Source organism: Tursiops truncatus, chromosome 1 (assembly GCF_011762595.2).
Source record: "Tursiops truncatus isolate mTurTru1 chromosome 1, mTurTru1.mat.Y, whole genome shotgun sequence".
Lineage (NCBI taxonomy): Eukaryota > Metazoa > Chordata > Mammalia > Artiodactyla > Delphinidae > Tursiops > Tursiops truncatus.
In genome coordinates, this window is record NC_047034.1 from 87,500,601 (window position 1) to 87,516,484 (window position 15,884).

General features: G+C 57.8%; 1 protein-coding gene across 1 annotated transcript; it reads left to right on the plus strand.

Moving 5' to 3' along the window:
* The first annotated feature begins 2,595 nt into the window (after positions 1–2,595).
* On the plus strand, positions 2,596–12,946 carry ALX3 (ALX homeobox 3). Its single transcript, XM_019919743.3, has 4 exons — positions 2,596–2,911; positions 8,060–8,376; positions 11,227–11,355; positions 11,769–12,946. The coding sequence occupies exons 1-4, from the start codon at positions 2,635–2,637 to the stop codon at positions 12,075–12,077; spliced, it is 1,032 nt and encodes a 343-aa protein (XP_019775302.1). The 5' UTR covers positions 2,596–2,634; the 3' UTR covers positions 12,078–12,946.
* The last annotated feature ends 2,938 nt before the right edge of the window (positions 12,947–15,884 follow it).

Here is a 15,884-nt window from a genome sequence, read left to right on the forward strand (position 1 = left end):
TGGCACACTCTACATACTATGGGTTAGCTGTTGTTTTTATCTGTAAAATGAGGGCCCTATACTTCATGATCCCTCAGCCCTCCTAAGAAGGGAAAACTTAATAACTCTGAGGTTGCATTTTTGTTTTTCCTATGCACCTGCCCAGACCATATACGGATAAAGGTAAGAGTTTGCACTAGTGGTTTAAAAGGAGAGAAGGAAAGGCTCCTCTCAGTGCTCTGTTTTGCAGGGTCCTGGAAGAAAACCCTCCCAGAGGGGCAACCCCATCTACCTAACACAACTTAAATGTAATCTGTAATTTCCTGCTACCTCAGTGCAATTGGCAACACCATCTCAGCATGGAAATTGGTTCTGTTCAAACAGCGGGAGAATGGCAGGAGGAACTTCTGGGCTCGGGAAGGGGTGCAGGTCCCTAGGGCTCTCTGTTCAGCCCCAGATTCTGGCCCCTTCCACCTGGGGTCAGGAGCCTTCCACCAATTCAGTGATGTAACCCAGAAATCTGGGCTGCAGTTTCTGTATCTCTTAATGATAATGATAATCTCTTAAATGAACACAGTTCATCACAGCCATCAAAATAAGTGCTTCTCAAATATCCCTCATCCATGTGTGTGGCCCATTTTTATGATGAGTAAACTGAGCCTCAGAACGGTTATCACCGGAGGCAAAACACTTGGCATTTAAGCTAAGCTGCCTTGTTTAGACTGTTGATGATGTTTTTCCTGTGTCATACTTCCATCTTCCACAGTAAACTGCCTGATTACTTTGTTAAACAGAAGAGGTGTCCTGAATTGATATTAACGTGCTCCTAAAAAAGTCAACAATATCTACAGCCTTACCCCAATATCTGTTATTTTTTAAATTGAGGTATAGTTGACTTACTGACCCAATAACTATTGAAAAACCCTTATTAATGGGCAAAAGTGATCGATACAAGTTGGTTGCCCAGAGCTGGGATCCACTGGATCCTGGAGAATGGATCTCCCTGGGGAGGCCAGAGAGGAAGCTTAATTCCAAGCTAAGCCTCCCTCTTGGCTGGAAATAGCAGCCCCAGGTGCTCCCATCTCACTACCCCAGTCTGCAGTCTGTGATTAGGGGCCCTAATGGCCATAATGCCTCCAATGTGGTGTTTAAACCAATAAGGCTTCAGAGAAGTTACGGTATGTTTAATAATGGCTTAATGACTACTCGTGAGATGCAAGGCTTCTGGTTCCTGTTTGGCCTTGATTTACAGCCCAACTCTGGCTGAGGACAGCCAAGAAACCCCCTCTAAGCCCCCAGCGGAAGAGGGAGGTGTTCACACCAGGGCCCTTGGATTCCTTTAAAAATTGAGAATTCAAATGAAATACAAATGATGTTTGACTCCCCATCCCTCTTGCTAGCCTCTGGAGGCACTGAAAATAAAAATCGGTGTAACCAGACCTAGGGACTCCTCAATCCACTGAAGTAAGCAGGGTCCTAGGGCCCTTGGGTGTTTCTTCCCAGATCTTGGGTAGGGTGGAGGTTGTTTCACTTTTTGGAAATTCTAAGCTACTGCTTTAGTCCTCTGCTTCCTCTTGGCTAGGGAGACCCAGCTCTCAGGAGATGGAGCTCCCACCTTGGCCTCCTTCCAAGGTGGCAGGCCTGGGGCAGCAGAGCCCCGAGGTCTGAGCTGCAGACAGCCTCTCTCCAGTGGTTCCCCAGGCACTTCCAGATCATTTGCCCACTAAAAGGCATTCACTCCCTGCCTGCTGTTCAAACACAAAACCCTCTAGGTATTCCTCCACCTGCTCCTAAGGTAACCTCTGCTGGACTCTGTTCAGTCCTGAGCTGCCTCTGGGAGAGCCCCTGTCTGCTCTGGCCCTGCCTCTGCTTCTGAAACCCACCAGGAATATACAGAAAGACTATGAGGATTGACTCTGTCCAACCTCCACAGTCAGATGAGGACACTAAGTGGCTAGTTCAAGGCTCCACAGCTAAATAATGATCGTGCCCAGCTCCCAGCCCCCATTGCCAGATAAGAGCTGTTTCCACACAACACTCCCAGTGACTCCTCTCCCCTCCTCTCCCCGAAACAAGAGCTCTCTAACGGAGGTGTTTTTGCTGGAGGCAAGTTTTTCCAACTCCCAGTAAAGAGAGTTAGATAAAGTCCCAGCCCAGCTCCTACCTGCTGCCTGGCCATTATCCCAGGCTAATGTCAGGAGACCAGGCCTAAAAGTATTTGTTGTGGGTGGAGGTGGTCTCTACCCCTGAACTGCCTCACCCCTCCAGGGTCAAGAGCCTCCAGGCCAGATATCAGGGCCAAGGGTGCTGCTCTAAACAAGGGACTCACCAAGATGGGCAGACAAAAAGGACCCTGCCCTCGAGAGGGGGTGGTTTCCTCCCCCTCTCCAACTGCTTTGATACCGCGACTGGAGTGAATCAGGGGGCTCCCGGGCTCCGAGGGGTTAACCCGCGCGGGGCCGCACGTGACGTGGATGGTTCCAGCATTAAGTCAGAGTGCGGCCCCCTCCCCTGTCCCCCGCCCCCCGCGGCGCGCGCCGCTCCCGGGGGCTCCGCGCCCCCGCGCCCAGGTCCCTCCCCCTTGGCGGGCGCTCACAGGCCGCGCGGGCAGCGCGAGCCCCGGAGCCCCCGGCGGCCTGTGTGCCCCGAGCCGGCATGGACCCGGAGAGCTGCGCGCCTTTCGGCGTGGGGCCCGGGCCTCGCCCCTACGCGGCCGCCGGGGATGAGCCTCCGGGCCCCCAGGGGACCCCGGCCGCCGCGCCTCACCTGCACCCTGCGCCACCCCGCGGCCCGCGGCTGACCCGCTTTCCGGCCTGCGGGCCCCTGGAGCCCTACCTCCCGGAGCCGGCCAAGCCGCCCGCCAAGTACCTGCAGGACCTCGGCCCCAGCCCGGCGCTCAACGGCGGCCACTTCTACGAGGGCCCCGCGGAAGGTAAAGCGCGGCGCGGGGCGTAGCGCGCAGCCCCTACCAGCTCTCCGTCTTCCATCCCCGGGCCCGCAGGGGCCTCCCCGCTTCCCTCTCCCGCTCACCTACTCTTAACTTTTTACCTCTCTCGCCCTTCGCCGCGGCTCCCTCTGAAGCCGGACCGGTGCTGGTCCCGGCCGGGCGAATGCCAGCGCGGTGCGGGAGGCAGAGCCACGCGTGCCTCTGGTGGCGGGAATGGGAGGCGGGAGGTCGAGAGAGGGTGGAGTGGCGACGGCCCGGGGCCCACTCGGGCCCGAAGGAGGCCGGAACCGGGAAAGAGAGATCGTGCTTGGCCGGAACTGACACCGACCCAGAAGCCCGGACCGGGCCCAGGACCCGGGCGCCACACTTAACTCTTGGCCCGCATACGGGGAGAGAAGCGCGGCTTTTGTGTCTGGCGCCCGCTGAGGGCCCTGAGGCTGGCCCCGACCTACAGTGGCCAAGCCGGGACTCAGCCGAGGGCTACGGCCTGGCCTCCCCGGGAAAGGCTCTGCTGCCTGCGCCTTAGGCGCTCGGCGCAGTGGCCGCGGCTAGTGCCGCAGTGCCGGGGCCGTTCTCAATACGGAATAACTGTGTTCTTATTTCCCAGACTAACCTGGCCTCCCCGTCGTTATGCACGGCGATGGCCGCCCTTCTCGCAGTCTTGGCTTCCTCGCACTGGATCGTCACCGCGGGGCCGTCGGGAGCGGGCCTAACCCCTCGGTGCCTCCGGCTCCTGGGCCAGTGCCCTATTCACTAAGGCCAGTTGGACCGCGCAGTCTCCCAAGAACGCGCCTGAACTCCGGGGCCTGGCGGGCGGGTTCGCAACCCCGCCGCCGCCCGCTGCACCGGCTGACCTGTGGAAATGTCGGTGCCCGCGCCCGCCTCATCTTTGCTGCTGCATCCCGCAGCTTAGGCCCAGAGCTGGATCCTCCGAGATCGGCAGCAACCCGCCTCCGCCCCGCTGGCGCCTCGCGGGCCTCCTCGGAGAGGCCAGGCAGCTCGGGCCTTCGCCCAGTCGGGGCGGTGGGAATGTGTAGGGGAGGGCTGGGAGGTGTGTGGGGGTCAGCGGAGGAAATGAGCGAGTCCGCGGAGCTTCGTGTCTGTGCCCTTTGAAAGAGGCTCTCCTGATAAAAACCACAGTTGGGATTTAATGAGAAGCAGTTGGCCTGGCTCCTCTGATCCCAGACAGACGGCGGCGGCCGCGCAGCGCCGTGAGCACCGCCGGGGACAGGTACCCGGCCTGGCTTGGTGCGCCACGTCCGGCAGGACCCACCCTGCAGGTCCGAGTCCCTGCTGGGCGCGACGGATCCCGCACTGACCGCCAGGATCGCGACCGGCCCCGGCCCCAGCGCCGAGCAAACTACGGAGAGCGCTGGAGCAGAACGAGCGGGCGGGGAGGAATCTAGCGACGGCGAGGGTGTTCACAACGAAATGCGTGGAAAGAAAACCAAAAAGTGTAAACAACCACCAAAAAGAGGGAAAAGGAAATTGGACAAAACAACAGAGGAGAGAGGAAAGAAGGAGAGCTAAAAGGCGGTCGGCGAACTGGGCAGAACGGAAAGGAATGAACGAATGAAAAAAAGAAAGCAAGGGGAGGATCGAACGAAGCGGGTAAATGGAGAAGGAGGGAACGGAGGAAGAGAGAAGCAGCAGACAATACGAAAGAAAAAAAGGACATCCTAAAAGAGTAGAAAATAGCAAAATGGGAACAAGTGGGAGAAGGAAATTAACGATTCCAGCTGAGCAGAGGACAGACCAAACGAAAAGGAGGTGCGGCGGGTGCGAGCCGAGTCTGGGTAGAGACCCCGGCCGCCACTGGATTCCTCAGTGCCCTGGCCTGAACTCGGCAGGCGGGCGGGTGGCCTGCGTCCCTGTGGCAGAGCTGGGCTGCTAGGGAGGGACAGCCTCGGGGACTGGGGCCCGCGGTCTGCTTGGTGGGAAATATTGGTCAAAGGGAGAGCCCGCTTAGTTTCTTGGCTTTTAAAATAACGAGCTCCGAGCGTTTCCAGTTCAGACCAGTGAGCGCGCAGCTGCGCCCATCTGCTGCGCGATCCTTGCGAGGCCGGGCAACTGCGCGCTCGAGAGCCTGGTACGGCGCTCCTCTCCAGCCCTTGGCCGCCCTGTGCGGAGAGCGCCCAGCCCTGGTCTGCACCGCGGTCGCGTCCTGGCGGCGCCAGCCATCTTCGCGCCCTCAGCGCGTGGCTGCTCAGAGGGACGGAGAAGTGCCTGGCTGTTCCTTCCTGCTCTGCCGGGGTCTGTCCCCTAGCTTGGCTTCTTGATCTCGGAACGCGCCCGCCGCCGCTGAGGCCCTGAGCCGGATAACCAGGCTGACCGCGGTCTCCGGGCCGGCCGCGGACTTCGAGAAGAGTCCTCAGCCGTTGGCCCCCGCTGAGGCCTCTAGGGCAAGGCTGGGAACCTCGAGGGAGAGCACCAAGGCCCCACTGGGGGTTTACAAACGGCGTGTAGGTCCACACCAGCTTCGGATATTCAGCCGGAGCAGCGGAAGCGCAGGCTTCAGAGCGCTCTGCGGGTCGCTTGGGGAAGGGCGCGCGCGGAGCAAGGCTGCCGCGAAAGCTGAAAGCCGGATGGCTGGTCCTGCGGCGTCGATGGACGCCATCCATGGGGCCAGTGGGGCTCCCGGTAGGCAGCCCGAGCCGTGCGGCTCCCGAGCTGCCAAGGCTTCGAGGCAGCCGCTAGTAGGGGCTCTGGCAACCCCCCGCGTGGGGGAGTGCCCGGGGTGTGAGAGCCCAGTCAGGGACAGAGCTCTGCTGGTTCTTGTCTTTCAGGCCCAACAGACTGCTGCTGTGGTTCTGCGGTTGTGCAGGCCACGGACACCCCAGTGCTGAGCTCCAAGGCTTCTTGTCTCCAACGGGAGCACTACCCTCTTAATCACCCAGTGTCCCCACCAGGTGCAAGTGACTCCTGTACAGAGCCTGTGCACATCTTAAACATGCACCGGGCTTACAGTGCACCTTTCCCCTGATAAGCTTAGATTCAAGCTGCTGGCTTCTGTTCCTGCTCTGCCTTTCTTTGATCGCTGCCCTTCGCTTAGCCCACCTCCATCTCTTTTCTCTTCCGGGCCTTGCTCCTCGGGAGGCCGCTTGGTGTTCTATGAGGCGTGCCCCTGTCTCCAAAGTGGGGGACTGCTGCCCTTACACTGGAGTCCTCCAGGCGGATGGAGGTTCCAGGACAATGGCAGTGAAAAGGGAAGAAGTTCTGTGGGCGTCTGAGAGGGCTGCAGAATGGGCAGTCCTGGGAGGCCACGTCCCAGGAGGCCAGCAGGCTTGGCTCTGTTTTTGGATAGCTATTCCGAGACGGGACCTGCTGCATTTTCATCCTTTATCCTGGTAGCTAGGTGGCTTAAGGTCAAGAGGGCAAGTCCCAGAGCTCCAGGTCTGATCACTTCCAATCTGGGCAGATCCTATTGAGATAGTCACTGAGGGCCCAAGAGGCAGATGAGCCAGCCCCAGAGCTTTGGGGAGCCCTCTGCAGTGACATCAGTGCTCCTCTGACCCCGTCCCTGAGCCACCCTCGCCCTTTTCTGCCTGGAGTCCAGCTGTCCCTCCCTCTGAATCCAAGATACCGAGAGCCCTCCCTCTCAGGCCTGCTGTGTGTACAGTGCCCCCTCCCAGTCTCCCTGGTCTTCCCGACCATTTAAAATTATTTGGTTTAACTTCCATTGAGTCCTCCTTCCTCAGGTCCTACCAGGTGGAACTACCCCAGAACCAAAATGTGTTGCCCAGGAATAGAAGTCAGGGACTGAAGCATTTTCCCCACCTATGCTCCACCTGAATTACGAAAGAAGCCTGGTGTCTGGGCTGTCACTAGGCACTGGCCTGAGAGCGGGCCCTACCTGACTCTCCCCGGCCTCCAGGACACACTCACGAAGCGTAGCTTATTTCACGGCCTGGGTGGTCCTGGGAGGTCACCCACCACCTTCCAGCTGGGGGGGACCTTGCCCAACTTGTCCTCCACAGGCAGACAGGGACTCGTCAGACCCAGAACCCCAGAGCCCCGTCTCTCCAGTTCTATCCCCACCCCCGCCCCCACCCCCCAAGCTGTAAGTCCTGGGAAAGAAACTGCCTCTTGGTGCCGGGTCACTGGGCCTCCTGGGGGCCAGGCCCCCCCTGGGGATGGGCCTGGGGCCAGGGAAGAGGCTGTGTGAATCAGAGGGGCATCTTTGTGGCGCTGTTTCTGCCATCCCAGAGGACTGTTAAGAAGAGATTTCATGGCGACGCTGCTGGGGGTCCTTGCCAGAGGGAGAGGGCGGGGTGATCAGGGTGACCTATTTTTCACCATGCCCCAGTTGTGGCAGAGCTCCATCAAGTTTCCTGAGTGAGGGCTAGCACGTCAGAGTGGGGCTGCTTGTTAATCGTGGGCAGTGGGGGAGCCATCAGAAACTCCTGGGGAGGGGAGGGGCAGACGATGACAAGAACGATGGGCTATGGAACTGTGCCCTGTTTCCACTGTCCCCTACCTCTCCTTTTCCGAGCATAGCCTGTCTCTATCTCCTGCTCTCTACTGCTGGAGCTTAAGTCCTTGCCCAAACATCAGTATTTTCAGAGGAATTTGACAATCCTCTTGAAGCTTCTTTGCCCCATCTTGCCTTTCATACCCCAGGGCAGGGGGACTTGACATTGTCCTGAGACTCGGGGTTCAGAGAATAAGGCCCAGCCAGACCGGCCAAAGGTGGTCTGAGCATCCCTGTCCCTATCCAGTCCTGGAGCAGAGGCACGGGCATGGGAGCCAAGGCCTGCAGAGTCAGGGTCAAGGAGGCCACCCCCACTTCCCGCCCCTGTGCTAGGCCCTGCCGTGGCATCCATCCTGGTACCTCCACACCCTGTGGGACGCGCCACCACAGAATACTTCCCCGAAATGAACCCCCCTCCGTCCCCAGCAGATCCACCCAGACCACAGAGCACATGGCTCCCCAGGGCCCCCTCCCCAGCTGGAGGCTCAGCAGGCAGGCCTCCGAATGCCAGGCTCCCTTGAAGGGTGGCTGCCAGGAGGACGGGAGGAAAAAGGAAGGGGGAGGCGGGGACTGAAGCGTCAACGTTCTTCCCCCTCCCTCTATTCCACCCACAAAACCCCCCGGTTCGGTTTCCATCCTCCTTTTTGTGTTTTCCATTGCAGCTGAGGAGAAGGCCTCCAAAGCTGCCAGCTTCCCCCAGCTGCCCTTGGACTGCCGAGGGGGCCCCCGAGACGGGCCCTCTAACTTGCCAGGCTCCCCAGGCCCCTGCTTGGCCGGCCTGCGTGTCCCTCTGTCCCCGGGACTCCCTGACTCCATGGAGTTGGCCAAGAACAAGAGCAAGAAGCGCCGTAACCGCACGACCTTCAGCACGTTCCAGCTGGAGGAGCTGGAGAAAGTCTTCCAGAAAACCCACTACCCTGATGTGTATGCCCGGGAGCAGCTGGCTCTGCGCACGGACCTCACCGAGGCCCGGGTACAGGTGAGGGCACCCCGGCCACAGGGCTCTCTGGCTGCCTCAACCATCCAGACCATAAGCCGGGCCCGGAGGGGCTGGGAGAGGTGGACGCTGGTTCCACACAGAGTCGGCCTGCCCCCGTCGGCCCTCCTGGGCTCCCCTCCACGCCCTGCTCTGCTGCAGCCACAGGCTTGCGGCCCAAGTTGAGGCTCCTGCATGGGATGGGGGTGACAGGCTCCTGGAGTCAAAAGACCTGTATGGGAGTCCTAACTCTGCCACTTCTAGCTGACCAGGTGACTTGAGGCATGTCACTGAATCTCTGTCTTGGTTTCCCAATTTAAGAAAAGGGAATGATAGTACTACCTACATAAGGAGTATCTTTGAGGATCACAGATGTGTGCATTTTGGAAGACGTGAAATGCTAAAACACGAATCCGGGCTTCTCCCAAGGTAGCTGCCCAGAGTGGGGAGGGTCCCTGCCGGGGGGGTCTCAGGATCGGTGATGCTTAAAGCCATCCTGAACCAGTGACCTCAGTCCTGCCCACTCCCAGACTGTGGTTGGGAGAGCCTGTCCGGGAGCCCCTGCCCACAACAAACTCTTCCCCAACAGAAATCAGGCCCCGGGGCAGGATGGGGCTGTTGCCAGCTTCACTAGGGTGGAGCCCAGCCTGTGTGGATGGGGTGGGAGGATGGAGGAATGCTGGGAAAGGACAAAGGGAAGGGAATCCATGTCCAAGGCATGCTGGAAGCGAGCAAGAACATGAAGGTGGCAGACAGGAGGTGGGGATGGAAAAGGAGGCTTCAGTAAGCGTCTGGCCCAAGATGAAGATGGTCACTGCTGCCTTGCTCTGAACCTGCTTCATATGCAGCAGGTTCCCTGATGCCAAATAAGAGGCACCGGGAGAAGGCTTGGGTCTGGGCCTCTTGGGAAAGGTGAGGAGGTGACCTCTAAGCAGAGGACAGTCCCTCTCCCGGCAGAGGAGACTCACAATCTGGGTGGGGCCCCTCCAGAGGCTCCGAGGGCACTGGGGCAGGGGCCAGCTCTGGCAGAATATGGGAACCAGCAGTCAGTCTATAAAGAGGCCAGCTGCGGCCTAGCAGAGAAGGCCCTACAGCTGGATTCAACATAGGATCAGAGGGAGTTGGGCTGTTTCCCCTTCTCTGCTGGGTCTTCCTGCTTCCGTGTTCCTACCAGGTGGAACCCAAACCAGACTTCCAGAACTGTTCCTCAGGGCTCCTCAGGGCCTGGGGCCATCAGGGTAAGAGGCCCAGCATTCAAGGTAACCCCAGACCACATAAGCCGTAGAAGTCCAAATGTCACCTATCCAGACACCCCAGCAGGCCTTAGTGAGGGTGGGGAGACTCTGAATAGCTGCCCCGGTGCAGCTGCTTTGGGGAAGCGAAGCACACTTCCCCCACTGCTCTTCTAGGCCTTTGCAACCCTAAAAGCGTGGAGGCGTGGCCACAAGGCCCCCCAGACCTAGTCTAGAAGCTTCAGTGATGATTGAAGCCCAAGAGTAGGGATGCTTGGCAGATGCATGACACCACCCATAGACCTCACCCCGTTGGGAGGAATAAGGGGACCACACACGGGACAGTGCAGGGGGCAGGTTCAGAGCGAGGAGGGGAGAGCGGGGTGGTGACAGGGAAGAATTCCCAGAAAAGTGATCAGCAACTCCAGGCTCTTTCATCTCCTGCAGGGAAGGGAGAGTAGGGAAAGGAGAGCCGGTTGTGGGTCCTTCCTCAGCCTTGCCCCAGACCTGCTCTGGGATCCTGCCTGCATGAGAGGCGGTGTGGGGAGTGAGGGACTCAGGTAGGGTTACTTTTACACACTCGCAGCTTCTTTTGTTGTGGCTCCCAGCTAAATCCCTGGAAAGCAGGAGGATTTGGGGGGTTTGGTTTGGTTTTGATATTGCCAATGTCTAGCCTAGAGCCTGACACATAAAAGTTTATTAAATGATAGAAATACACAATACGTGCACCAACACACATAGGGCACACACCAGATGACAAATCCACCCCAGATATGCGCACAGCACACAGGTATGCCACCCCACCCGCCAAGAGCTCACAGATGAATGGGAAAGGCGGATTCCAAACCAGATAATGGTAGTGGGATGTGGTAAGTATAATGAGAGCAATGCTGGCGTATTTAGGAAGTCCAGTGGAGGATGCCCAGCTCAGATGTATGTGTGTGGTGGGGATGGGTAGCGCAGGCAGGGAAAACGTGGGCAAAGGCAGGAGGAGTGAGAGAGCAGTGTTTTAAAGGCGAGCTGGGGTGAGAGGCAGCTAAGAAGAATTGAGAAGAACTGAGTGTTGTTGCCTGACAGGAGATGAGGCTGTGGGGAGGGGCAGGGTCAGTGCCAAGGGGCCTTGTGAAGGAGCTGGGCTCTCGGCCGAGGTCTCCAGGTAGCCTCTGAGAGTTTAAGCAGAAGCAGGACCCAAACAGAAGTATCTTTAAGATTTCTCAGATGCGGTAAGGTGGGAACACTGGGAAAGAGATGAGGCAGGGGGGCTAGACACCCAGCATATGTGTACTGGTCCAGGGCCTCTGAGGCCACGGACCCCAACGATACCCTTACCAGACACAGCCAGGCTGGAGAACCAGAGAGTGACTCAGCCCGGGAGCGGGGGAGGGCCTATGGGGCCAATAAACCCGCTCTGGGCTTGGGCCTCTCTTAGGCCCCATCCCAGCTCCCTCGCTGGCCCTGAGGATGATGTGAATTTATAAGCTCCTGCAACTCGAGATCCTCCAGCCTGGAGCCAGCTCCCCACCGCCCCACAAGAGGATGCAACCATCAACGGTCTCCCCGGTGGGCTCCACGCCTCAGGGCTGCTTTATCACCCCCTCAACCTCTCCCAACCTGCCCCCAGGTCTGGTTTCAGAACCGCAGAGCCAAGTGGCGGAAGCGTGAGCGTTATGGGAAGATCCAGGAGGGGCGGAACCCCTTCACGTCTGCCTATGACATCTCCATGCTGCCCCGAACCGACAGCCATCCCCAGGTGAGACCCCTCCCCCCCCAGACTCGGGGCCTGGCAATTCCGTGGGGAAGCCAGCAAGAGTGTGAACTGTGGTCCCAGGGAGACCTGGAGCAGCATTAGAGCTCCAAGTGATTGTGGGTAAATCACTTCTTCCCCTGCAAAATGGGCTCTTACCAGTCTCGTGAATGGTGTATGCAGAGCAGCTGGTACAAAGGAATCACCAGAGGAAATCTCATTTTGAGATGTAATGGCAGGGGCCTTCTGAGATGCCACTGCAAGTGTTGGGGGCAGGAGGGAGCAGATTCTAGACCTGGACCAAGTGGAGTTTTCTTGTAAAGTTTCTGGAGCCGTAAGGGCAAAGAGAGAGTCCCTAGGTAAGGAGGGCCCCTCAGGCTCCTGATTCATGGGTTTTCTTTTTCTTTCTCTCTTTTCAGCTGCAGAACTCCCTGTGGCCCAGTCCAGGGTCTGGGAGCCCCAGGGGGCCCTGCCTCATGTCTCCAGAGGGCATCCCCTCCCCATGCATGTCTCCATACTCCCACTCTCATGGGAATGTGGCTGGCTTCATGGGGGTACCAGCCTCTCCTGGAGCCCACCCTGGCATCTACTCCATCCATGGCTTTTCCCCTGCCCTAGGGGGCCCCAGCTTTGAGCCCTCCCCGGATGGCGACTATAAGTCTCCAAGCCTCATCTCACTCAGGGTGAAGTCCAAGGAGCCACCCAGCCTGCTGAACTGGACCACATGATCTGTCACGTGGACATGCAGACTGAGCTGCCCAACCCCGTTTCTGTTTCCAGCTGCTCCCACCCCACCCCGGCCTGGATGCCAGAGAGGACACACCTCTGCCTCCAAGGCCCAGATGGTTCCTGGAGGCCCCGGCAGAGCAGCTGGGACCCTCAGGCTTCCGCAGGGAACAAGCTACAGAATCTTTTCTGTTAGAATAAGGTGAGGCTGCCCAGGAGAAAAGGGGCTTCAAAGCAGGTAGGACTCTTCCTACCACACACTGGGTCCCCTCCCCCAAACCCTGGGCCAGAGGGAAAAAGATACTGCCCTGCTTCCTTCAGACTTTGTCTGAGTTTAACTGTCATCCCTCCAGCTGAAACAACTTAACTGGCGCTTCATTCAGGGAATGCAGGAAAATGGGAGGACGAAACAGGTTGAACTGGGCGGCGCTCTCTGCCTCTTAGGGGAAACAGTCTTGTATGACAACCTAGGGCCGGCCTCACTTCCCCCTCCCACCACAAGGGGGCGTGCACCCAGCATCTGGCGCTGACAAGGGCCTGTAAACTGGAGGTCAGTGTAAAAGGTACCCCTTCTCCCCTGCTCAGCCGTCTCTACTCTTGACCTGCAACATGTGCCCCCTCCTGCAACATGCTATGGAGTCCTCTTACCCCTCCAAGGGGCAGAAACTCCACCAGAAATCACCAAATATTTGGATTCTCTTCCATGAGATCAGGCCAGAGCAATGCCATAGAAACCTTAGGCTCCCTTGGTTTACTCATTGGCTGTTGGTAAGAATAAAACAGATTTCCACAGACTCGACCCCTGAGATTCCAAACCCCACTTTTGTAAAGGTACTTTTGTAAAAAATGTGCTGCCCAGCATAATAATAAAGGTGGCAGTATTTTTTATACCAGGTGATTGTGTATCCTCAGGGTTTGGCACTTGGTTGCTCTAAGGCTGGTCTGTGCCCGGGGTCCAAGCAGGGATCCTAGAGGCTAGGGGAAGATGGGCCTGCGGCCAGCCCTCAATGTGTGCCACGCCTGGCTCTGTCACCTGCTCGGGGTCCCTGTGGCTTCGGCTGGTACAAGGAGGAAGGGGGAGAAGCCCGGCTCTAGGGTTGCTGGGCTCATCTGGAAGGGAAAATGTGGCATGGGAAGGGGAGTGAGAGAGCTGAAATAAGATTGTGGCTGAACGGACACTGGAGGGGAGATGGAACGGAAGTCCGGGGAGCCCACCGAGGGTTCTGAGCTCCCCTAGGCTGGGACCCCAGAGTAGTGGGGGTGTGGCCATTCCCTGCTCCCAGACGCCCAGGAGCATGTCTGAGCTGTAGGGCAGAGACGAAAGCCAGGACTCTTTCTTGTGGTTTGAGAGTATTACCCATTCTATCCTTCATCCCCGCTTTCTGCCTTATCTTCCTGGAAGGCAGGAAAAAAGCAGGCCTGGCCCTCCCACCCTCCCAGTAAACACAACCACATTGCTCAGAGCAGCTCAGCCTCAGCTAGCAGCCCAGCTCCCCCGACCCCGGGCCTCCTCTCCTCCAGGCCCAGAGAAACCCAAGCACACAAAGATTCCAGTGGCCAAGGCCGTGCTTCTTCCCAAGGAGAGTGCAAATCCATCAGATCGGATTTGCCGGCCAAGACAGTTACTGTGACAAGGCCCAAGCAGCACCCAGAGGAAACCAGTGTCCTCCTTCTCTTCCCTTCCCTTCATCTGAGGGCCTGGCTTCTGAGGTCCAGGTGCGAGCCCCATGTGCATCAGGAGGGGAAGAGTCTGGGCAGTAAGGAGAGGCAGCCCCAGCTACTGCTGATGAACAGAACCACCTTCGCCCAGCTGGGCAATAATGAACTGGGGTACAAACCCACCCTTCTAATTCCAGGGCTAAGAGAACTGCACTAGAAGTTTCTTCACCCAAGGAGTGGCCAGCAAAATTTTGGACTTTTTGTCTCACAAAAGTTAAGAGAGATGCAGAGAGAAAGATTAGTTTGTTCTACAAATACTGAGTGCCCACTCGTGCTAGGTATTGTGCTGGGTGCCAGAGACAGAGTGATGGTCAAGAAAAACCATGATTCCCTCTCTCACGGCTTATAAAGAGGGAAGAGGAAAGAATCTGTGAAAGCAAAGGAAGCAGAAGTGGGGAAGAGACAGGCAAGAGAAGAAACTAAAGTTGAGTCAGAGATCAATGCAGCAACGGCAGGAGAGGCAGGCAGAGGCCAGAGCGGGCCCTGTGCGGGAGGGAGGCCCTGGTGGGGGAGGGCACAGGGAGGCCAGAGACCAGCTACTGGCTCCCATCCAGGGGCATCTGCCCACAGCTCATATTTTTCTGTCTAGTGACAGCTAAATGAAGAGAAAGCTAACTTTACAACCGCCCACTTCACACATAATGAATATGAATGGGCATCCCGGAGCCTGTTCCCTAGGATTATCTGTGAGTTGACGGGTTCTCCCACTGACTGGGCCATCCCAGCCAGCCTGTCCCCTGGCTGGGACTCAGGCAGCCCTTCCACCTGCTTCCCATTAGCCGTCCTTCCATCTTCCCCTCCTCCTCCACACCCTAGGCGTCTCACCCCTAAGACAGCCCCCAGGTCTCCAGACGCCCCTGCCCCCATGGCTTCACTCCAGAGGCAACCTCAGCCCTCAGCCTAGGCCCGATGTTTTCCCAAGGCCGGGCTGGGGCTCTGGTCGGCCCCTCTGAAAAAGAAAAGGGAAGTGGCCCCACTTGGAATCTCAACCTAAGAGAGGTGCTAGGCTCGGTCTCCCTTTGCTAAGGTTCCTCTCTGCTCCTGTGAGGCCCACCCAGAGAAGCCCTAAATCTTGGTCCTGGCAGGGGCCCGGACACCAGGCCCGGAGAGGAGGGCCCTAGCCAGATCGCCCTTCAGTCCCAGCTTCTAGCCTCAGTCCAGCATCAGGAAATGCTTCTCATTAGAGGCATTCAGTTTTCATGCCCGGCCTCCCCCAGTCCTTTACACATCAACCTGAATTACAACCCCTAAGTGCAGACCCTCTGCAGTCACAGACAGGAACAGAGTCCAGTATCCCCAGGAACTGGGCATTTCCTGTATCCGGCAGAGGGAGAACATACCTCACCCCTGCTCCAGCCTTGGCCACGGGCTCATCCCAGCATGAGCACAAAGCGTCCGCTCTTGGAGCCCTTGTTCCTGATGCTGGAGCCCCCTTGCCTTGCCCTCAACAACTGCAGCCTCCCCTCGCCTTGTCCCTTCTCCAGTAGGTGGGCACCAGCTGGGAGCAAAGGGTCCTGTGGAGCCCTGAAGATGTCTGTCTCAGTACCTAGCACACTACTGCTCTTACTTGCTTTTATGGCCAGCTCTCCATCAACTGTGAGCTTGTCAAGGAAAGTAAGAGTGTGGTGTCCTATTCACCTGGACACTTAGGGCACCCAGAACGGGGACCGCCAGAACAGGCCTCCAAGGTATGACGGCAGGGCTGATGCTCCAGAGGTACTTCTGTACAAAGACCAGGCTTCAAACAGCCAATCTGCCCAGAGCACACTCTGTGGCGATGGTAAGGCAGCTCCCCTCCTGGGCCAGCCCCTGGGCCCACAGATGCGGGATCCACCTGCCCAACCTTTACAGCCCTTGCAGCTTTGATATTCTGTGTTCTTTCTGCACAGAGTTATATAGAGATATTTACAGACATTTGCAAACCGAGAGAGAAAATGGCACCTCTAGTTAAGGTGAAGCTTCAGAGAAGCTTCAGAGGAGAGATTTGGGGAAATCAAAAAATGGGAAGGAGGTCAAAGCCTCAGCCAGACGGCTTCAGTAAACCAGGCTGCGTGGTCAAGCGAGAATGTGAAAATCCAACTTACTCAAAT

What these genes read in the sequence shown, in the direction of transcription:
- ALX3 (XM_019919743.3), top strand. Translation starts at nt 2,635, where the DNA reads ATGGACCCGGAGAGCTGCGCGCCTTTCGGCGTGGGGCCCGGGCCTCGC. An exon ending in TCACCGAGGCCCGGGTACAG is followed by an intron (nt 8,377 to 11,226) that starts GTGAGGGCACCC and finishes ACCTGCCCCCAG; the next exon opens with GTCTGGTTTCAGAACCGCAG. An exon ending in GAACCGACAGCCATCCCCAG is followed by an intron (nt 11,356 to 11,768) that starts GTGAGACCCCTC and finishes CTCTCTTTTCAG; the next exon opens with CTGCAGAACTCCCTGTGGCC.